The sequence below is a fragment of the Emys orbicularis genome, chromosome 3 (assembly GCF_028017835.1).
Source record: "Emys orbicularis isolate rEmyOrb1 chromosome 3, rEmyOrb1.hap1, whole genome shotgun sequence".
NCBI classification, from domain to species: Eukaryota; Metazoa; Chordata; order Testudines; family Emydidae; genus Emys; species Emys orbicularis.
The window spans coordinates 34,325,501-34,348,544 of NC_088685.1; the positions used below are offsets into that span (position 1 = coordinate 34,325,501).

Here is a 23,044-nt window from a genome sequence, read left to right on the forward strand (position 1 = left end):
GTTGGAAGGGACCTCAGGAGGTCATCTAGTCCAACCCCCTGCTCAAAGCAGGACCAATCCCCAGACAGATTTTTACCCCCCGTTCCCTAAATGGCTCCCTCAAGGATCGAGCTCATAACCCTGGGTTTAGCAGGCCAATGCTCAAACCACTGAGCTATCCCTCCCCCCGAGTTCTTTCACTTAAAGCTGCGCTTTATTTTAGTCTCAAGCACTTAGACACCCCAAAAATCAATAGTTACTGAAGTCTGGATGGCTCTTTGAGTGGTACAATTACAGCTGTCCAATTAGTCAGTTTTTCAGCTGCTGTTGGGGATCCTAAGCTGTGTCCATGAAGTGTCCCTGAAGAGTCCATCTACCCCATACTTTCTCTGCTTACTTATTTGTGTTAGTGTAACAATAACATGTCAATAAAAAAATCTTGTTAAGCAAACAATTTCAAAGTTTAAGCAAGAGGTTTCCTCAAACCATTAATTAGACAGATGTGTATTTGCAAAATCTGCATGTCTTGAGGGTCCTGACAAACACATCCCAAAGGGCAGATATAGATAAGTTTCCTGTTTTTCTAAAACATATACCTCAGCAATTTCAACAGAGATCTTATCAGAAAGGACACAGGGCCCCCTTCCCCTCCTGGCTTCTTGCTAGATATGCTAAAGCCGTTGCAGAAGCCTGCTAAGACCTACTGATTTAGCTGCTTTTGGCAATAAGCATGACAATCGATATTCCAGTTATTGATAGTGGTCCAGGCATTTTGCTCGTCCGCTAAAATCTCCCCATACACTAGTAGGTAGCAGGAAGCCATCCATCAGTGCTACTTACCTCTCAAAGTGGAAGCAGTTCTCCATCTGGTCTTCCCAACACGCGCGGTCGTCACTTCAGGACATTCTTGTTACACCTGAAACAGGAAGGTTTAGCGATCTCCTCAATCAAGGTTCACCTTGCAGTAATATCTGTTTTCTCAAGGGTCTAGAAAGACTATATTCCCAAGTGCGAGAACCTGTCCCTCCATGGGACCTAAACCCAATCTTATCAGAACTTATGGGTCTCCTATTTGAACCGTTGGCAACATGACCCTTGTTATACCTTTCATGGAAGGTGGCTTTCTTAGTGGCCATTACTTCTGCTAGAATGGTCTCAGAGATCCGTGCCCTCACATCGGAACCTCCGTACACAGTCTTCTTTAAGGACAAGGTACAGCTACATCCTCACCCAAGCTTCCTCCCAAAGGTGGTTTCCCAGTTTCATAGCAATCAGGCAAGCTTCCTACCCGTTTTCTATCTGAAACCACATGCAAATAGAGAATAACAGCAGCTTCACTCATTGGATGCTAAACATGCTCTAGCATTCTACATAGAAAGTACCAAACCATTCCGTAAATCCACCCAATTGTTCATCGCAATAGCTGACAGGATGAGGTCTTCCCATCTCTGTTCAGAAAATTTAGTCTTGGATCACGTCGTGCATTTTCACATGTTACGAGCAGATGATGTTCTGCCACCAGCTATCCTGATTGCCCACTCCACAAGAAAACAAGCATCATCAATGGCATTCTTAGTTCACATCCCTATTCAGGACATTTGCAGAGCAGCAACTTGGTCATCAGTGCATATGTTCTCTGCTCAGTATGCCAACAGTCTAGGGACGATGCCAGAATCGGTTGAGCTGTTTTGCAGTAAGCATGTCCATGAACTCCAATCCCACTGTGACGATGTGGTTCCAGATTATAGCAATAACGTCACACCCACCTTCTATGCAACTGCTTGGGAGTCACCTACAATGGAATGGACATGTGCAAGCACTCGAAGAAAAAACGGTTACTAACCTTTCTGTAACTGTTGTTCTTTGAGATGTGTTGCACATGTCCATTCCACGACCCACCCCCCTCTATGTCGGAGCTGTCCGGAAAGAAGAAACTGGGGGAACGGGGTCACTGGGCCCTTTATACGGGCACTATGAGCATGCAGCACCAGAGGGCGCCCAAGCTGCCCCGATGGGTATCATCGAGGGAAAAATTTCCATCGACTGTGCTTGGGGCACGCGCACACCTACAGTGGAGTGGATATGTGCAATACATCTCGAAAAACAACAGTTACGGAAAGGTTAGTAACTTTTTTTTTTTTTCTTTTTTTACTCTTTCTGGTACCTTTTCTGAGATTGAGGCTAGGGGCAGATCCTCAGCTGCATCTTCTGTAAAAGAAGAGTATGCTATATTATGTTTAAACTCTTCAAAATTCTCTGTTTTGATCAGCTGACCACTCCAACTCTTGAGTTATGCATTAAGGGAATTTGAACGGATTAAAAATATAGAGATTACTTTTCTGTGGCAAAAATGAAATAATAGCAGGTGGAAAACCGTCTTTGGGAAATTTGGTCACAGATTCCAGTGAGAATTGAACTGCAGGTGACAGTGTCTCTCATTTTGGAGAAGGGTCCTATCTTGCCTCCGGTGGTGATAGCCACACCATGTTTGCTGTAAGAATAATTTAGAAATACGTAGGTTTTGTGTGTGCATGAAGTTAATGAAGTTGGGAATTGAATTTAAGTTTAAATACAAGATGTTCTGCGACCGAAACTCTAGTAGACCAAGAAGTCAACTTATCCTGGTGTTTACTACACTGGAAAAATCATACTGATGAAGTATATAGGGAAAATGTGAACTAGTATATTCATTCGTTTGGATGCATTGATTTTAGGCTTCCTGTTATCATAAATTTGAGTCCTGATTGAACTGAAGTATTCAAAATTACTTGAGTGTGGAGTAGAAATCATTCTCAGCACTTTTTAAGTTACTGAAAGATTATGTTAGCAGTTCTTAGGGAAAGTAGTTGGTATATAATGTGCTTTTCAAAAACTGAATAAGGGAACATCACAATTCTTTTTGTTACTCATTTTATTATCACTGAAATAATGGTTCAATGACAGCTACTGAAGAATTGAGTGCCTTCCTTCTCTTAAAAAAAAAAAAAAATCAGGGGAGAAATAAATACCAACTTACAGAATGGGAGGACCTATAATTTATGTGAGGTGTTGACATTTATGCTTATGTCCTTTCAAAAAGAAATCCCAAGTGGGGGTTTTACAGACAGTTCTCATTTATTTAAATATCGTTTTTGTACCATCTATTAGGACATACAGGTAGAAAATGTCCTCCTTTATTCAATATTTTTCTATTCTTCATGTCATTTCCACAAGACAAACCATTTGGAATTCTTTGTCAATTTCAAGAATTTTTACCACAATTTTGACAGAGGACCAAAGCTGTTCTATTTTTTTTTTAGTATGCTTTTTTTGCCTGTATTAGTGTACTTAGGGTGGTTCAGAAGGGTGTGTGTGTACGTGTACACATACGTATGTATATACTATATATATAAAACCTGTGCTACCATGAAAAATCATTCAGTCTCTTACTCCGGACAAACTAAATTTAGACTGACAAGAGCCCTTTATCTAATTGCATAGTTATATTATATCATTGATTTTTAAGCAGAGTTTCTCATTGGTCACAGTGGGGAGATCTACTTAAAAACTGATGGTATGATTTTGGGCTTTGAGAAAGTCCCTGTGGGTAGGCAAATCAGTCTGGAAACGCTCAGTACAGACTGATGAAGAAACACTCATTTATATTTTAAATTGTAGTTATAAAAATGTAACTAGACGGCTTCACTGTATATGTTTTAATTGAAATTAGAATAAGTAATAAGAATAAATAAATGATTATTCCTACAGTGGACTGTTTTAAAAGCATAGAGTACCTCTCACAAGTTGCTTGTCTTTGAATTACAGACGCATGCCAAGTCTACTGGAGTATTTAAGTTACAACTGTAATTTCATGGGTATCCTGGCAGGCCCGTTATGCTCTTATAAAGACTATATTACTTTCATTGAAGGCAGATCATACCAACTGACACAGTCTGAAGCAAATGGGAAAGAAGATGTAAAATATGAACAAACAGATCCCTCACCAAATGTAAGAACTATGATTTTTTGCAGTGCTGCTATATCTCTCTCTCTATATATATATAGTCATTGCATGAAAAGCTTGGTTTGCATTATTCATTTACAGGCATAACTTCTCAGATATATCTGGAGTTTATTCAGTGGTACAGTTCTTTGTTTAAAAAAAAAAAAAAAGCCTTTTTCCTGAAAGGTAGGTGTTCTGCATAGATTCCCACTGTTGGGTCTTCTGAACAAAAGTAAATAATCTTGGAGCTGCCTAATAAGCTTATATGGTAAAATACCACCTTCAGATGAAGCAGTTCATGTGCACTTCCTTACAAGCATATTTGTCTGCATGAACTGCTTCTGAAAATGATCTGGAAATAATGGGAAAAACCGCATGCATTTTGTCCATGGAAATTGAATGGGAGATTTATAAGCTACACCTCTACCCCGATAAAATGCTGTCCTTGGGAGCCAAAAAATCTTACCGCATTATAGGTGAAACCGCGTTATATTGAACTTGCTTTGATCCGCCGGAGTGCGCAGCCCCACCCCCCCGGAGCACTGCTTTACCGCGTTATATCCAAATTTGTGTTATATCGGGTCGCCTTATATCGGGGTAGAGGTGTACTTCAAAGTCTCTTAAACTTTTTTGTTAGCTTCTTTCTGTATTTCAGGCTAAAACTGCACATTTACATGTAACAAGCCCCTCTAATCAGGTCTTTCTTAGGGGAGAGAGAGCTTTAACATGGTTATAGGAACTTTTTCAGTCTTAATTTTTTTTCATTTCTTTATTCATATGAAGGACAAGTAAACAGATTGTTTGTTGTACAGACACAATACCAATGACATACTTGTATCATTATCATACCACACTGCACCCAGAATCCATGCATATTAGGGTTTTTTTATTTGCTCCCTTATCAGAGTGGGGGTCCAGGCACATATGGCTGAAAGGCCTGTTGATCATCTGTTGCAAACGATGCACATATGATTTGAATTAAGACCAATGACTACTGACATTTTGTATATTACCCTTTTTTAAAACTGATCAGTTTTACATTAAGGATGCGGAACATATGTTTCCATCATCCTGCACATTAATTCGTCTGACTGTATATATGTACAAATATTTGAATTTTTGTCCAAGATACAGTTATCATCTCAAACAGAGAACACAAGGTTATTGTGAAAGAACTGGAGATCTCCAAATATATTGCTTCCCCAAATCCACCTCCAACTTACCTTTTCCCTGCTTAACTTTGAATCTTATTTCTGAGCAGGTAGTTGGAAAGTGAGGGTGAGGCCTATGTGCTATCCTGATGTAGATATGCTTGTGCATATGCCTCAAAGTGGTACTAAACTTTACCACATAATCTTGCTAGTAAGCTTGCTATCTGAAGGTCACAAGGCCAATATATGTGTGAATCTATAAAGGATTCTACCTTCAAAATACTCTAGCTACAGGTAAGCAATTTCCCTTAAATTGTGTTGCTCATACAGTGCTTGATTTTTTTTAATTTTATTTATTTATAATTTATGCTGCATTCGCTTTTTGACATTAAGATTAAGATAAACTGTCTGTGCTCCTGATACTTCATCTCCCAACTGGTGTTAGACAAATTTGGCTGCATTTTATAACACCGGTGAGTACTGCGTGCTTTTGAAAAAATTGTGGATTATCTATTTGTTTACTGCATTTGCTGTATCATTTACAACCTTGATTGTTTTGTTATGACTCTTGTTCCAATCCTGTTATCTTAATAAAATGATTATCTAAAGATATTTTCCTAGATTTTCATATTAATTTTACGTTTTAAAGAAAAACAAATCATTAGGTAACTCATCAAAATAAGAAACTTAATGAGGATCAGCAAATGTTAATATCTTAGATGAAAGAATCTTTCAGCTAAATTTACTATATGCTTCCTTTCTTGTCAAATTTTATTTCTATAACATCAAATATTCATGCCAGCCTCCTCCTGTACACTTGTGTTAAGTGCATGACATGAATCTAGTCTAGCATTTTACTGTGTTAATTGCATGTTAACTGAATCTAGTCAACATTTTAAAATGATTTATTTCATATCTCCCTCCTGTTATGCCTTTTTACAAGCTATAATTTGTTGGTGCTCAAAGTGGTGTCAACAGTCAGAGATTAATATCCATCTTTGTAAGTTTACTTTTATTATAGCTGTTAGCTATCCTTAAAATACAGGATTCCTGTGGAAAAAGTCTCCCTGCTTTTGGCTTCTTAGACTATTTTTAGATGTTGATGCTCTTGCTAATTGCCTGCAGTTGTTAACTAACTGATTGTATAGTAATCTCAAATGTAGTAAGCTTTATTATAGTTCATTAATTTACTGAACTAATTTTTGTGTGTGTATCACCCAAGAAGATTTAAAAATGAATCAATTTCAATAGAAGTGTAAAAGTTTGCCTGGAAGTTTTAATTGCTTAAGGCCTGATCCAAAACTCTATGACGTCAGCAAGAATCTTCCTATAGACATAAGTGGGCTTTGGATCAAGCCCTAGGTGCTGAAAGGATAACAAGATTGCCCAACAGAATTTTTTTGTCAGGTTTGGTGATCTCATTTTTCCAAATTCATAATGAAATAGAATTGTGAGATCCCGCTTGGTTGGTCTATAACTTAAAAGACAGTAGTCAGTCAGGGTATGTCTACACTACGAAATTAGGTCGAATTTATAGAAGCCGGTTTTATAGAAATCAGTTGTATACAGTCGATTGTGTGTGTCCCCACATAAAATGCTCTAAGTGCATTAAGTCGGCGGACCGCGTCCACAGTACCGAGGCTAGCGTCGACTTCCGGAGCGTTGCACTATGGGTAGCTATCCCACAGTTCCCGCAGTCTCCGCCGCCCATTGGAATTCTGGGTTGAGATCCCAATGCCTGAATGATGCAAAACAGTGTCGCGGGGGCAGGGCTGGCTCTGGCTTTTTTGCCGCCCCAGGCAAAAAAGCCTCCGCCCCCCCGCCCCTGCAGCGGGGGGGGGGGGAGGGCGGCCGGAGCCCCGGGGGGAGGGCGGCGAGCCCCGGCGGGGGCTCCGCTCTTCCCCCGGCGGCCGGGGTGAGGGCACCAGGGGGGAGGGCGGCCGGAGCCCTGGGAGGAGGGCGGCGAGCCCCGGCGGGGGCTCCGCTCTCCCCTCGGCGGCCGGGGTGAGGGCGCTGGGAGGGAGGGCGGTGAGCCCCAGCCGGGGCTCCGCTCTCCCCCCGGCGGCCAGAGTGCAGGGGGCAGGGCGGCGAGCCCCGGCCGGGGGAGGGTGCCGGGGGGGAGGGCGGCCAGAGCGCCGGGGGGAGGGCGGCAAGCCCGGCCGTGGCCCCGCTCTCCCCGGCGTCCGGAGCGCCGCCCCGCCCCCCTCCAGGTGCCGCCCCAAGCACAAGCTTGGTGGGCTGGTGCCTGGAGCCGGCCCTGCGCGGGGGGTTCTGGGTACATGTCGTCAGGCCCCTTCCCCTCCGTCAGAGCAACGGCAGACAATCGATTCGCGCCTTTTTACCTGGGTTACCTGTGCAGACAACATACCACGGCAAGCATGGAGCCCGCTCAGCTCAGCTCACCGTCACCATATGTCATCTGGGTGCCGGCAGACGTGGTACTGCATTGCTACACAGCAGCAGCTAATTGCCTTTTGGCAGTAGACGGTGCAGTATCACTGGTAGCCTTCATCGGCTATCTGGGTGCTGGCAGACGTGGGGCTGCATTGCTACACAGCAGCAGCCCCTTGCCTTTTGGCAGTAGATGGTGTATTACGACTGGTATCCGTCGTCGTCATACTGCAGTTCGATCAGATGATGGCTGAAACTCCGTATGTCCCCCAGTCATATTCTGCTGCCTTCCCAATGATGATGGCGGCTATCAGTCGTAGTACACTATTTTCTGCCAAGTGCCCAGTATTTTCTGCCAAGCACCCAGAAGATGCCGAGGGCTATCAGTCATGCTGCACCGTCGTCTGCCAGCTTAAGATGTAAAAAATAGATTTGTTCTGTATTCATTTGCTTCCCCCTCCCTCCGTGAAATCAACGGCCTGCTAAACCCAGGGTTTTGAGTTCAATCTTTGGGGGGGGCCATTCTGTGTGACAGTTGTTTGTGTTTCTCACTGATGCACAGCCACCTTTGTTGATTTTAATTCCCTGTACCTGTACGCCATGTCGTCACTCGCCCCTCCCTCCCTCCCTCCCTCCGTCAGACAATAGTTTCGCGCCTTTTTTCAGCCCAGACGCCATAGCACTGGGATCATGGAGCCAGCTCAGATCACCGCGGCAATTATGAGCACTATGAACACCACGCGCATTGTCCTGGAGTATATGCAGAGCCAGGACATGCCAAAGCAAAACCAGGACCAGCCGATGAGGCGATTGCAGCGCAGCGACGAGAGTGATGAGGAAATTGACATGGACATAGACCTCACAGAAGGTACAGGCCCCAGCAATGTGCAAATCATGGTGTTACTGGGGCAGGTTCATGCCGTGGAATGCCGATTCTGGGCCCGGGAAACAAGCACAGACTGGTGGGACCGCATCGTGTTGCAGGTGTGGGACGATTCCCAGTGGCTGCGAAACTTTCGCATGCGTAAGGGCACTTTCATGGAACTTTGTGACTTGCTTTCCCCTGCCCTGAAGCGCCAGAATACCAGGATGAGAGCAGCCCTCACAGTTGAGAAGCGAGTGGCGATAGCCCTGTGGAAGCTTGCAACGCCAGACAGCTACCGGTCAGTCGGGAATCAATTTGGAGTGGGCAAATCTACTGTGGGGGCTGCTGTAATCCAAGTTGCCAGGGCAATCAAAGACCTGGTGATATCAAGGGTGGTGACTCTGGGAAACGTGCAGGCCATAGTGGATGGCTTTGCTGCAATGGGATTCCCAAACTGTGGTGGGGCGATAGACGGAACCCATATCCCTATCTTGTCACCGGAGCACCAAGCCACCGAGTACATAAACCGCAAGGGGTACTTTTCAATCCTGCTGCAAGCCCTGGTGGATCACAAGGGACGTTTCACCAACATCAACGTGGGATGGCTGGGAAAGGTGCATGATGCTCGCGTCTTCAGGCACTCTGGTCTGTTTCGAAAGCTCGAGGAAGGGACTTTCTTCCCGGACCAGAAAATAACCGTTGGGGATGTTGAAATGCCTATCGTGATCCTTGGGGACCCAGCCTACCCCTTAATGCCATGGCTCATGAAGCCGTACACAGGCAGCCTGGACAGTAGTCAGGACCTGTTCAACTACAGGCTGAGCAAGTGCCGAATGGTGGTGGAATGTGCATTTGGACGTTTAAAAGCGCGCTGGCGCAGCTTACTGACTCGCTCAGACCTCAGCGAAAAGAATATTCCCATTGTTATTGCTGCTTGCTGTGCGCTCCACAATATCTGTGAGAGTAAGGGGGAGACATTTATGGCGGGGTGGGAGGTTGAGGCAAATCGCCTGGCCACTGATTACGCGCAGCCAGACACTAGGGCGGTTAGAAGAGCACAGCAGGGCGCGGTGCGCATCAGAGAAGCTTTGAAAACGAGTTTTGTGACTGGCCAGGCTACAGTGTGAAACTTCTGTTTGTTTCCCCTTGATGAACCCTCCGCCCCCCCCCACCCGGTTCACTCTACTTCCCTGTAAACCAACCACCCCACCCTCCCCTCCCCCCTTCGAGCACCTCTTGCAGAGGCAATAAAGTCATTGTTACTTCACATTCATGCATTCTTTATTAATTCATCACACAACTAGGGAGATAATTGCCAAGGTAGCCCGGGATGGGTGGGGGAGGAGGGAAGGAAAAGGACACACTGCAGTTTAAAACTTCAACTCTTATTGAAGGCCAGCCTTCTGATGCTCGGGCAATCATCTGGGGTGGAGTGACTGGGTGGCCGGAGGCCCCCCCACCGTGTTCTTGGGCGTCTGGGTGAGGAGGCTATGGAACTTGGGGAGGAGGGCTGTTGGTTACACAGGGGCTGTAGCGGCGGTCTCTGCTCCTGCTGCCTTTCCTGCAGCTCAACCATACTCTGGAGCATATCAGTTTGATGCTCCAGCAGCCGGAGCATCGACTCTTGCCTTCTGTCTACAAGCTGACGCCACCTATCATCTTCAGCCCGCCACTTGCTCTGTTCATCCCGCGATTCAGCCCGCCACCTCTCCTCTCATTCATATTGTGCTTTTCTGTAGTCTGACATTGACTGCCTCCATGCATTCTGCTGTGCTCTGTCAGCGTGGGAGGACATCTGGAGCTCCGAGAACATATCATCCCGAGTCCGCCGTTTTCTCCTTCTAATCTTCGCTAGCCTCTGTGAAGGAGAAACATTTGCAGCTGGTGGAGGAGAAGGGAGAGGTGGTTAAAAAAGACACATTTTAGAGAACAATGGGTACACTCTTTCACGTTAAATTTTGCTGTTCACATTGCACAGCACATGTGCTTTTGTTACAAGGTCGCATTTTTCCTCTTATATTGAGGGCCTGCCGGTTTGGTGTGAGAGATCACTCACGCAGTGCCAGGCAACAGATTTCGGCTTGCAGGCAGCCATGGTAAGCCACAGTCTTTTGGCTTTTTTAACCTTCTTAACATGTGGGAATGGTTTCAAACAGTAGTGCCCTCATTTCCCATACCAAGCACCCCTTGGGTTGGCCATTTAAAATGGGTTTGCAATGTAAAAGGCGGGGCTGCGGTTTCAGGGTTAACATGCAGCACAAACCCAACTACCCCCCCCACACCCAATTCTCTGGGATGATCACTTCACCCCTCCCCCCTACCGTGTGGCTAACAGCGGGGAACATTTCTGTTCAGCCGAGCAGGAACGGGCACCTCTGAATGTCCCCTTAATAAAATCACCCCATTTCAACCAGGTGACCGTGAATGATATCACTCTCCTGAGGATAACAAAGAGAGATAAGGAATGGATGTTGTCTGCATGCCAGCAAACATCGGGACCATACGCTGCCATGCTTTGTTATGCAATGATTCCAGACTACGTGCTACTGGCCTGGCGTGGTAAAGTGTCCTACCATGGCGGACGGGATAAGGCAGCCCTCCCCAGAAACCTTTTGCAAAGGCTTTGGGAGTACATGAAGGAGAGCTTTCTGGAGATGTCCCTGGAGGATTTCCGCTCCATCCCCATACACGTTAACAGACTTTTCCAGTAGCTGTACTGGCCGCGATTGCCAGGGCAAATTAATCATTAAACACGCTTGCTTTTAAACCAGGTGTAATATTTACAAAGGTACACTCACCAGAGGTCCCCTGTGTGCCCTCAGGGTCTGGGAGCACGCCTTGGGTGAGTTCGGGGGTTACTGGTTACAGGTCCAGGGTGATAAACATATCCTGGCTGATGGGGAAACCGGTTTCTCCGTTTCCTTGCTGCTGTGAGCTATCTACATTATCTTCATCCTCATCTTCCTCGTACCCCGAACCCGCTTCCCTGTTGCGTGTTTCTCCATTGACGGAGTCATAGCACACGGTTGGGGTAGTGGTGGCTGCACCCCCTAGGATCGCATGCAGCTCCGCGTAGAAGCGGCATGTTTGCGGCTCTGCCCCGGACCTTCCGTTTGCCTCTCTGGCTTTGTGGTAGGCTTGCCTTAGCTCCTTAATTTTCACCTGGCACTGCTGTGCATCCCTGTTATGGCCTCTGTCCTTCATGGCCTTTGAGACCTTTTCTAATATTTTGCCATTTCGTTTACTGCTACGGAGTTCAGCTAGCACTGATTCATCTCCCCATATGGCGAGCAGATCCCGTACCTCCCGTTCGGTCCACGATGGAGCTCTTTTGCGATCCTGGGACTCCATCATGCTTACCTGTGCTGATGAGCTCTGCGTGGTCACCTGTGCTCTCCTCGCTGGGCAAACAGGAAATGAAATTCAAAAGTTCGCGGGGCTTTTCCTGTCTACCTGGTCAGTGCATCTGAGTTGAGAGTGCTGTCCAGAGCGGTCATAATGAAGCACTGTGGGATAGCTCCCGGAGGCCAATAACGTCGAATTCCGTCCACACTACCCCAATTCCGACCCGCAAAGGCCGATTTTAGTGCTAATCCCCTCGTCGGAGGTGGAGTAAAGAAACCGGTTTAAAGGGCCCTTTAAGTCGAAAAAAAGGGCTTCGTCGTGTGAACGTGTCCAGGCTTAATTCGAATTAACGCTGCTAAATTAGATCTAAACTCGTAGTGTAGACCAGGCCTCAGTTACTGGAGCAGTAAAAATCATAGCAAACTGAAACTTTGTGGAGATCAGGGCCAAGGACTACAAAATTGTATTCATTGACTTGAATGACTGAACATTTTTCAAGTATGATATTGATACTTGCGTAATGTTTTGTCACCATGAAACTATGGCAGTGTCTGACCAGTGAAATATGGTCTCTTAAACTGCTTTGTGTTTAGATAACGAATAGATCAGATCAATGTTTTTAGAGAAGGGTATTTCTGGTTTATGCTGAAAAAAGCAGCTTTCCTGTTATATAGAGACTTTTTAAAGTAGAAGGTTTGACCAACATTTGTAAATGGTAAAAGCTAATAGCAACATCTCATCAGCCGTCCTCTAAATCGGAATTGTTACTTTTAGAAAGGATTTTACTTGTTATATGCTTTGACAGACTACCTTGAAAACATGAACTGGTTATTCTGATACTCTTACGTGAATTCACATTTTTCAAAACCACACTTACATAGGAAATAGAGTTGCAGCTTTTGTGATCTTGGGTGAGGGTCAATATTCTTCTCTCACAAACTAATTCAAAATCTATATGCTATGTGTTAACCTCAGATTCTGTTAGAGGCAGGGACTGTCTTCTCCTGTGTTTGTAAAGTGCTAGAATAATGGGTCACTGAACCTGACTGGGGATCTCTGGGGTTTACTGTCATACAAGTAATACATAAGAACAATAGCGAAACAGTATTATGAACTTAAAAATCAACATAATGAGCAAAACCATAATAAAATTATGACAAGTTGTCATCTTCTTACCTAGACATTTATCCTAAAACATACAGTGTAAATATAATAATAAAATATTTAAACAGAATAATTTTTGGACACATTATTTTCTCACAATTGTAGATCAAAACCACCAGCTTCATAGTTTTATGGTTTGGATTTTAAGAAGTGAACTAAATTTCAGCAAAACTCCCAATGTTATCTACATTTCACATTAGACAGCATCCACTACCTAGCAGTCACTTGTGCTCATTTGTACTCAATTTGTGTGAGTACAAATGCCTTGGATTTGCACCCATGTATTTGCACTGACTGTGTGCATGTGCAAATAAATGGTTTGTGTGTATAGATTAGGTATTTGTTTATGTAAATTACACATGTACTAACATGTGTGAATAATTGTGAGTAACTTGTGGAAATTCAGCCCTTTGTTTACATCCCCAGAGAACAAGGGATTAATGCCGTTCAGCCTTTCCCTTCCCTTGAACAGGAACTCAGGGGAAGGACTAGAAGAGTGGCTGAATAGGAGACAAAGGGAAGAATACTTTTGGGAAATTAAGGCTCCTCACCGAGAAGTCTCAGGATGGAGTTGAACATTAAAAAGGTTTTTTTTCTGCTTACTTTCTGATAATTATTTTACTTTCTTGATAAACACCAACCCTTGAGGAAGAAACCTTGCTGACTCCAACTGCTGAATTATCCAAGCTTTTCTGCTGAATTAGCCAAGCAGTTTATTTAATTCTGTTGAATCATTCGGTTATCTTGCTCTAAAACCTTTTTTGAGACAATTCTCTCACAGAGTTCTGTGATATGTAAAAGTCACTAACCACACCCCCTCAATGCTCTCTCTGCTTACCATCTCCCTCACAACCAGAAAGCGCAAGAGCTCATGTGAACCACTATTAATGTTTATGCAGATATGCCAGTATCTTCAGTAATCTAATCTTAAATCTTTGACAACATGAAGGATTTAAGAGTCACTTAGAGGAAAGGGGTCACATGGCAGTTTTGTAGGTTTGGGTACTTAACATTTTTTTAAGGATTATAAATTTGAAATATTGAAAGTCTGAAGTATTTAACCAGTATTCTTGGCCTCTGTTCTACATAGGTTTTTATACCACCTTCATCACCATGGTATCTGAGCTTGCCTTCCAGTCGCGCATTAAGCAACATGACTAATATCTGACATGTTTGTTCTTTCATCCTCTCCCCAGAAGGAGGTGTGTGTGCAGTGGAATGTATTGTTTTGGTAGGGTTATTATTTTATAAACATACCTGTTGCTGTGTGTTTTTGTTAAAGAAAGCAAGGTGGCTTGCAGTTGGAATGAAAGGTAGTGAGGTTTGTGAAGTTCCTTAGTTCCTGGGGGAGTTCATAACACAGTCTTGGACATCCTGGAGAAGGTTTTGTCTCCCACGTAGACAAGCTTTACTTTTATTGTTGAAAGTTCCATCGCTCCACAGGAGCAAAGTTGTCAACCATGGTCTTTGACCTGGTAGTTGTGGCCTTTTAGGTATCCTGGACCCAAGCCATGGAGCATTTTGAAGATAAGGACAGAGACCTTGAAATTGATTCTAAAGTCTATGGGAAGCCAGTGTAGAGAGCGGAAGACAGATATGATTTGTTCACAAATATTTGAGTAGCCTGTTTTGCACTGCAACATTTTGTAGTTGTTGGAGTTTTCTGAGTGCTGGCGGTTTCAGGCCCAAGTATGTAGCACAGCTGTAGGCCAGCCAAAAAGTGAAGAAGGCATGAATAACAGAGGCTAAGTCATTCTTCACCAGGATGGGAAGGAGACTTCTAGCCAACCAGTGCTTAGAGTCAGTGAGGAGTCCAAGAGTACTCCTAGACTACAGACCTAATTGACCAATGGTGGATGTGAACATTCTGCCAAAGGAGACTGCATCATGGCTGAAAATTATTCAAAATACTTTCCTTTCTGCCCACCATCACCTCAGCTTTGCTTCAGCCAGCTATTCATTCATGAGCTGGTCTCATCCAAGCACTGGCCATCTTGGTTGTAGTGGTGTAATCACATGTGGTGAAGGGAAGGTAGAGCGGTGTGTCAACTGCATATTGGTGACACTTGAGTCCATGTTGTCTGACCAGTTCACCTAGTGGTTGCATGTAGATGCTGGAAAGGACCAGAGAGAGAATTGATCCTTGTAGAACTCTACAGATGCGGGGGTCTAGTAATGGAGGTGCAGTTTCCTGTCACTACTTGTTGGATATGCCCATCTAGGAAGAACCCAAATAATTTTAGTGCATCACCTTGGATCCCTGCCACCTCTGAGATGATACAGCCATATCTCATGGTCAAAAATGTGAAGCACTGCTTCTGTCTGTTGACAGGAGGAGATATCCATCAGTGCCACCAAAGCAATTTCATTTCCATGTCCTGGCCTGAATCCAGAATGAATAATGTCTAGAATGTTAGCTTCAGTTATATGTGCTTGTAGTTAGCCTTTTGCTAGCTATGAGCTTGTAAATAATCAGAAGGCTTGACACTGGTTGGGAATTGGCTAGGACTGAAGTATCCATGATGGGTTTCTTCAGTGTTGGTCAGATTTCTGCTTGTTTGAAAGAGGAAGGGAAGATTCCTTCTCTGAGTCACGCACTGACCTCATGGCGGAGGAGACTTTAAGGAGGGATTTGAAGGTGGACAATCAAGTGGCTTTGCAGATGTTTACAGGGAGCTCATCCCATGTATTAGGAGCAGCATAGGAAGGAGCATGAAAGTACTTGTTTTGAAAATGTAGTAAATGGGTGAAGGCCAGCTGGCAAGAACAGAAGTAGCAGTCAGCATCTCAGTAGTGTATAAGATATGATTAGGTAGGGATAGTCCATGAAGGACCTTAAAAGCAAAGATTAGAAGTGAATTTAATATGCTAAAGGGTGGACAACACAGAGAGGGTGATGTGGTCAAAACAACAAGCCAGGAAAATATTTGCAGCAGCATTTTGAATGGATATATGTGGAACAAAATGGGATGTGTCAAAGCCAGAGAGTAGGATGCAGTAGTTAAGATGAGTGCTTGGGAGAAGAGACCTAGTTGTGGTCAGAAAGGAAAAGCTGGATCTTAGAGATATTATGTAAGATATACAGAATTCATACATGACCCGGATATGAGGCTCTAGAAGAGACCAAAATGATTAGAATGCCCAGATTACATGCCTGAGTGACAGGCAGGGTTGAGGTGATGTCCATGGGGTCTGAGAATGGAGGGAGTGGTGACTATTTTGGAGTGGGAGGAAAGTTTAAGAGCTCTATTCTGTTCACATTGAACGTAACAATGACATGCACAAGGAAATCTCAGAAAGAGAGATTTTAGGGTATGTCTACACTGCCCACATTACAGCGCGGCTGTGGCAGTGCTGCTATGGCAGCGCTGTGACGTGGGCAATTTAGACACGCTTTATCGCATGGGGGAGCGCTCTCCCGGCAATAAAAAATAACCACCCTGAACGAGTGGTGGTAGCTTTATCACCGGGAGTGTGGCTTCCGGCGATAAAGCACTGTCTATACACACCCCTGAATGACAAAAGTTTTAGCACTGAAAGTGGCAGTGTAGAGACAGCCTTAGGGTATGTCTACTCTACGAGAGTAGTTCAATTTTACTTAAATCAAATTAGTGGAACCGATATTACAAAGTCGAATGTGTGTATCCACACTAAGAACAGTAATTCGACTTTGTGAGTCCACACTAACGGGGCAAGCGTCGACATTGGAAGCGGTGCACTGTGGGCAGCTATCCCACAGTTCCCGCAGTCCCCGCTGCCCATTGGAATTCTGGGTCGAGCCCCGAATGCCTGCTGGGGCAAAAAATGTGTCGAGGGTGGTTTTGGGTAACTGTCGTCATTCAACCGTCACTCCCGCCCTCCCTCCCTGAAAGCGCCGGCGGGCAATCAGTTCGCGCACTTTTCTGGTGAGTGACAGCGCGGATGCCACAGCACTGCGAGCACGGAGCCTGCTGCGACCATCGCTGCAGTTATGGCCGTTGTCAACACCTCGCACCTTATCATCCACCTTTTTCAGAGGCAGATGCTGAGAAATCGGGCGAGGAGGCTACGGCAGCGCGGTGAGGACATTAAGTCTGAGAGTGGCACAGACCTCTCGCAAAGCACGGGACCCCGCGCCATGGACATCATGGTGGCAATGGGTCATGTTGATGCTGTGGAACGGCGATTCTGGGCCTGGGAAACAAGCACTGACTGGTGGGACCGCATAGTGCTGCAGGTCTGGGATGAATCACAGTGGCTGCGAAACTTTCGCATGCGTAAGGGAACTTTCCTTGAACTTTGTGAGTTGCTGTCCCCTGCCCTGAAGCGCAAGGACACCCGGATGCGAGCAGCCCTGACTGTCCAGAAGCGAGTGGCCATAGCCCTCTGGAAGCTTGCAACGCCAGACAGCTACCGGTCAGTCGCAAACCACTTTGGCGTGGGCAAATCTACCGTGGAGGTTGCTGTGATGCAAGTAGCCAACGCAATCGTTGAGCTACTGCTCTCAAAGGTAGTGACCCTGGGAAACATGCAGGTCATCATAGATAGCTTCGCCGCGATGGGATTCCCAAACTGCGGTAGGGCTATAGATGGAACTCACATCCCTATCCTGGGACCGGAGCACCAGGCCAGCCAGTACATTAACAGAAAGGGCTACTTTTCAATGGTGCTGCAAGCACTGGTGGACTATAGGGGACGTTTTACCAACATCAAAATAGAAGTAAAAAGGTTATTTTACTTTTTAATTTAGTTCTGGTGCAACCATTGCTGTAAATACTGCGTTCAGTTTGGCTAGCTTCTGCTTCCAGCCATTGGATCGTATTATACCTTTTCTGCTAGACTAAAGAGCCTGTTATCGAATATTTGTTCCCCTGTAGGTACTTATAGACTGTGTGATCAAGTCATCCCTTAACCTTCGTTCTATTTAGCCTAACAACAGGAACTCCTTTAGTCTTTTACTGTTAGTCATGTTTTCTAATCTTTTAATCATTTTCATGGCTCTTCTCTCAACCCTCCCCAATTTATCAACGTATTTTTCAAATTGTGGACACTAAAACTGGACGCAGTATTTACAGCAATGGTTGCACCAGAACTAAATTAAAAAGTAAAATAACCTTTTTACTTCTATTTGAAGCTCCCCTGTTTATGCATCCAATGATTGCATTAGCTTTTTTGGCCATAACATCGCACTGTAAGCTCAGCTGCTTATCCGACATGGTTCCCCCCCTCCAAATCTTTTCCCAAGATAGAGTCTCTGTGAAGTATGCAAGTATTTTTTTATACCAGACATACATAATTTTCCTCATAATTTTACTTAACCCCTTATTTACCACATATCATCTTGTTACCGACTGAACATTCTCACTTTTAACCTCCACTTGAGAGTTAAGGTTGAAAGAAAGGAAAATTAAATCTGCGTGTGGTAGCTAAGAGAAAATAAAATCTAAATTACAAGGATTCTTCTAATAGTGCTTTTCTGTTATGCTAAAGAATGGCTCTCAAATCCTGTTATCTGTTTGGTTTATCTCTTGCCTAATGAATTTCCTACATCAAAATCATCAGTATTGACTTCCTTATGCAGTAAAGGTCTACAAATTGTTGTATCCGATAAGATTTTTTTGTCTTTTGAAAATTGTTGGGTGTTATAAATAGTTTCCACTATATTCTCCATTGCAGTAGTTCTTTCCATTTCCTGGAAGCAGCATTACTTGTGGATTATTGGATGTGATGAATTCATCAGGCCTCTTATTAATACACTTCAGTTAGGCCAGCAAAATAAAGCTTGCTAAAATCTTGATCTCTGAAGTGCTGCCTGTTAACATGTGAAATATCAGGATTATAGCAATCTTTTGCTGTCACTCTGCACATCACACAAGAAGGTAAATAACTTGAACAGAAGGCACAGGAGAGAACAGAGTGGCTGAGTGGGAAGAAGGAGAGACAGTAATATCTAAGCTGGGAAAACAATATTGAGCACTTCATTACTGTTGTTTTTTTTTAAGTACACCTCTACCTCGATATAACGCTGTCCTCGGGAGCCAAAAAATCTTACCACATTATAGGTGAAACCACGTTATATCGAACTTGCTTTGATCCACCGGAGTGCGCAGCCCCCCCCCCCCCCCCCCGGAGCACTGCTTTACCGCGTTATATCCGAATTCGTGTTATATTGGGTTGCATTATATCGGGGTAGAGGTTATTTTCATTCATGGTGGTGGTGAAGTTACCTTGTTATCTTACATCTTTGTGTATAATTACACAATATTTGAAATAGGACATTGTCTCTGAAAGTATGGGAAAATATTGGAAGTATGGTGGAGAGAACAAGGAACTAGCTACCTCTTATCTGTTCTAACACTTTTATAGCCAAAATCAGGCCACATTGAATTATTTTCCAGGCAAGTTTAATATTAATAGAATTATAATGGTAAATATATATCCATATTTTAGTCTCAATTAAACTATTGAGAGAAACGGAGAATTTTGAATACAAGAAGAGCCTAAACGACTGCAGCTCTTCAATGATTAACTTGTGCATGGACACTTTAGGTGCTTCTTTAGTATATTAAAGATACATCAGCAACTTACACATCATATGGGACCTTTTGTCCTTGGTATATAGAGCAGACTATGATGTATTTAAAACAGCAAATGTTATGTGTTACTCATTATGTGCAGGGGTGCTGGAACAATTTGTATAGAGGGGATGTGGAGAGCCATTGAACCTAACTGTAAACCCTGTATATGATGGAAAGCACTTCAAGCCAGGGGGTGCTGCTGCACCCCCAGCAGCCCTAGTTCCAGCACCTATGCTTGTGCGCATTTTATAATGGAACCTGATCTACGTTTTTTAAAAAATGGCAAGAGCAAAAGGACTGGGCTTCGAGGGATACTGGGTCAGAATCTGTGTGTCCTTGGGTGAGTTACTTGACCTTCTTCTGCCTTGGTCACTCTAGCTGGAAAACAAGGCCTCATAAAACCAGGGGGAAGGATTCCATTGTAACTGCCAATTAGAAATTGTTATAATTTCAAATCTTGTATATAATACTATGAAACATCCTCCACAGTGGTGCTTAATATATTGATTTGGACAACATTTTACATCTTGTCTTTCTAAAAGTTACTGAAAAGGAACTGAAAACAAGGAGATACTAGTACTTACAGGCTTGAATAAACTCCAGTTGATGTTTGAGTGGTATGTCATTAAAAGTGGAGAAGGGGACTCTTTGTCACTGTCTGTCTGTGGGTACTGTGAAAAAGATGCACTAACCTCAAATGACCAATTGATAATCTTGATAATGACATCTTAATTTTTATCTGTTTAGATAATTCTTGATACCATTATGAAAAGCTGGAAGTATGAATAGTGTTCCCATGTATTCAAGGGATTTTTCAGGGTTCTTAATTGCTGTCAGACTTTGATTTAACAATTCTTACTTTAAGAAGAGAGGGTCATAGCATAATCCAGGCAGGAATATTTCCTTTTCCTCTTATCCTTTTAGCTTGTAAATGTCATTAAAAATTTAAAGTTCATAGCATGTGTTTATCAGGAAGTGACATACATTTGTACACCTATTTAGGGAAGATTATCAATTACTTTTGTTTCAGAAAGCTTAATAAAAAAGATGAAGCTCAGAAACTCTCCTATATTGCACTTTTCAGATAGCTGTGACACAGAAACTCTTAATCTGTGGGCTCTCCTTATTATTTCATATGACTGTCACAAAAACTTTACCTGTGGAATACAACATTGATGATAACTTCAGAGCTACAGTATCTTTGCCTATGAGGATTATCTACCTGTATGTGTCTTTAATGGCTGCCAGGCCCAAATACTATTTTGCATGGACTTTAGGTAAGCAACAAAAAATGTGTTTGTACTTTTCTTTACAGTTAAAAGTACTGTATGCTGGGTATGAATTTAAAAGAGAGAGTGCCCTCTTGGGGTCTTAGAAAGAAGTAATTTTAGAACTGAAACTTTAGGCAAGGGACAATGAATGGGTTTATTTTATAGTTGCCCATTAACATAAATTTAAGCATAGAAGTGTATTTTGCAAACTAGATTCCAGGGCCTGATGAATAGATACCTCAATAAAAATGTATTTGATATATTTGAATGAGAAATGGTATTTTTATCCCTTTTAAAATTTTCTGAAAACTAGTTTAATTGCATAGTGCATTTTAATTTAAGACTTCAGTACTTTACTTTTCACACCCATTTATATCCATTCTAAACCTCTTCCTTGCAGTCAGTTACCAAAAAAAAAATCCTATTTAGAATAGCCCAACTGCAAGAACAAACTGCATAACTCAATATGGATATATTGTAGTGTATAGTAATATGGTCAGCAATAACTGCAACTTGAAGTGCATTTGTTTCCTGTATTGATGGTAAACATTTCACCTTGTTCTTATTAAAAACTTTAGTGACCTGCTAAAAGCAGAATACATATATATTGCCCTTGTTTGAGGCACTAAATGGATGTTGTATTTTAAACAATATTTTTCCTTTCCAAGTCATTTAGGGAAAATATATTCAACTTCCAGAAGTGTGTGCCATGGAAATATTTATTATATTTTTGATTATTTATTATATATGTTGTTTATTATATATTTGTTGCATAACTCTGCATGAAAACTGAGGGGAAACCAATGCAGTAAAGAGTTTAGTAGAATAGCATGACTCACTTTCAGCTGCTAGTTTAATTCCTGCTCAGTGAATGAAGTATTTTCAGCCTGTCTGGGTACAGAATAATTCTAGGTTTTGTTAAAGAATGACATACTTTGGAATATTGTGCCTAAAAACACCAGTATTATCATCTGTCAAGGATGGAAGCCAGCTGAAAAGTGCCTAAACTTGCACTGTTGGAGTATCTCCTCAGAGGGAGTTTGTCTGTACTATGTTTGCTAGCAGAGTTGAATCAGCCTGGCTTTGATAAAATATGGAAGGACATAAACTTTATTGGATCAGTGCTTCATTTAGTTCTTGCCCTCTTTTGCTGCTACTTCATTGTAACTGCTCTAAGGGCCTGAGCAGAATGCATGATGACACTGGTGTTTTGCTGAATGCAATGCTTTGGGGTTTTTATCTATTTTTATTCCTTGCAAATGCTAAAACTCTTTTACAAATATGTTAAAATGAATACTGATGTGTATGCTATCAGCACTGTTTCCTCCTTTAGTTAGGAAGTTGTTATGGAATTGGTGTTACTTTCTGGTATTTCTAACATGATCCTAAAAAAGTGTGGCATGCTGATATTTCTTATGCATGGCCTCAAATAGAGCACCAGGTTCTCTCCTTATTTACAAAATTTAATTTAATAAATGTTCATTGGTGGTGCTATAGAATATGAGAAATTATTAGGTTAGGGTACTTTTTTTTTTTTTAAATATCACAAATTTTGTCTTGTGGGCCAGTAGAGCTCAGAAGAATCTCTTAGATAAGCGGTGTCAGACTTCCTTGATGGCTGAATAACTGAGTGAAATGTATAGCCCAGGGATTGGCAACCTTTGGCACGCGGCTCGCCAGGGTAAGCACCCTGGCGGACCGGGCCGGTTTGTTTACCTGCCGTGTCCGCAGGTTCAGTCGATCGCGGCTCCCACTGGCTGCGGTTCACTGCTCCAGGCCAATGGGGCAGCACGAAGCGGCGGCCAGCACGTCCCTGGGCCCGCGCCGCTTCCTGCAGGCCCCATTGGCCTGGAGCAGTGAACCGTGGCCAGTGGGAGCCGCAATCGGCCGAACCTGCAGACGCGGTAGGTAAACAAACCGGCCCGGCCCGCCAGGGTACTTACCCCTGGCGAGCCGTGTGCCAAAGGTTGCCGATCCCTGGTATAGCCTCTCCCTGACAGAGGAAATGTGTTGTGCAAATGGTAGCAATAGATATAAAAGGGGAAAGTTTTAATATGTGGCCTCTGAGAAAAAGAGAAAAAAATTTATTCCACTGACTTGCCTGACATCATAGGTATGGATTAGAGAGCAAAGGAAGTTAAGTTGCCTTAGAACAGCTGTTAAGAAAAGGGGAATAAAAAGGTTAAGGATTTCAGGCATATTCCACTATCATGTAAAGTACACTTACTTTAGCACAGTAGTATACTTCCAGTGTTCTGTCTTCTAAATTTGTATTTCCTATTGCAACTTAAATATATTGTTTTTATTTGTATAATATTTGTTTTATTCTAGACTCATAC

At 43.2% G+C, this 23,044-nt stretch overlaps 1 protein-coding gene across 1 annotated transcript in view; it reads left to right on the forward strand.

The window, feature by feature from the left end:
* Positions 1-23,044, forward strand: part of MBOAT2 (membrane bound O-acyltransferase domain containing 2) — a 188,998-nt gene that overhangs the window by 147,763 nt on the left and 18,191 nt on the right. Inside the window, exons 7-8 of the mRNA XM_065400620.1 lie at positions 3,784-3,967; positions 20,519-20,711. Of these exons, the coding sequence (XP_065256692.1) occupies positions 3,784-3,967; positions 20,519-20,711 (377 nt within the window). The remainder of the gene's footprint in view (positions 1-3,783; positions 3,968-20,518; positions 20,712-23,044) is intronic.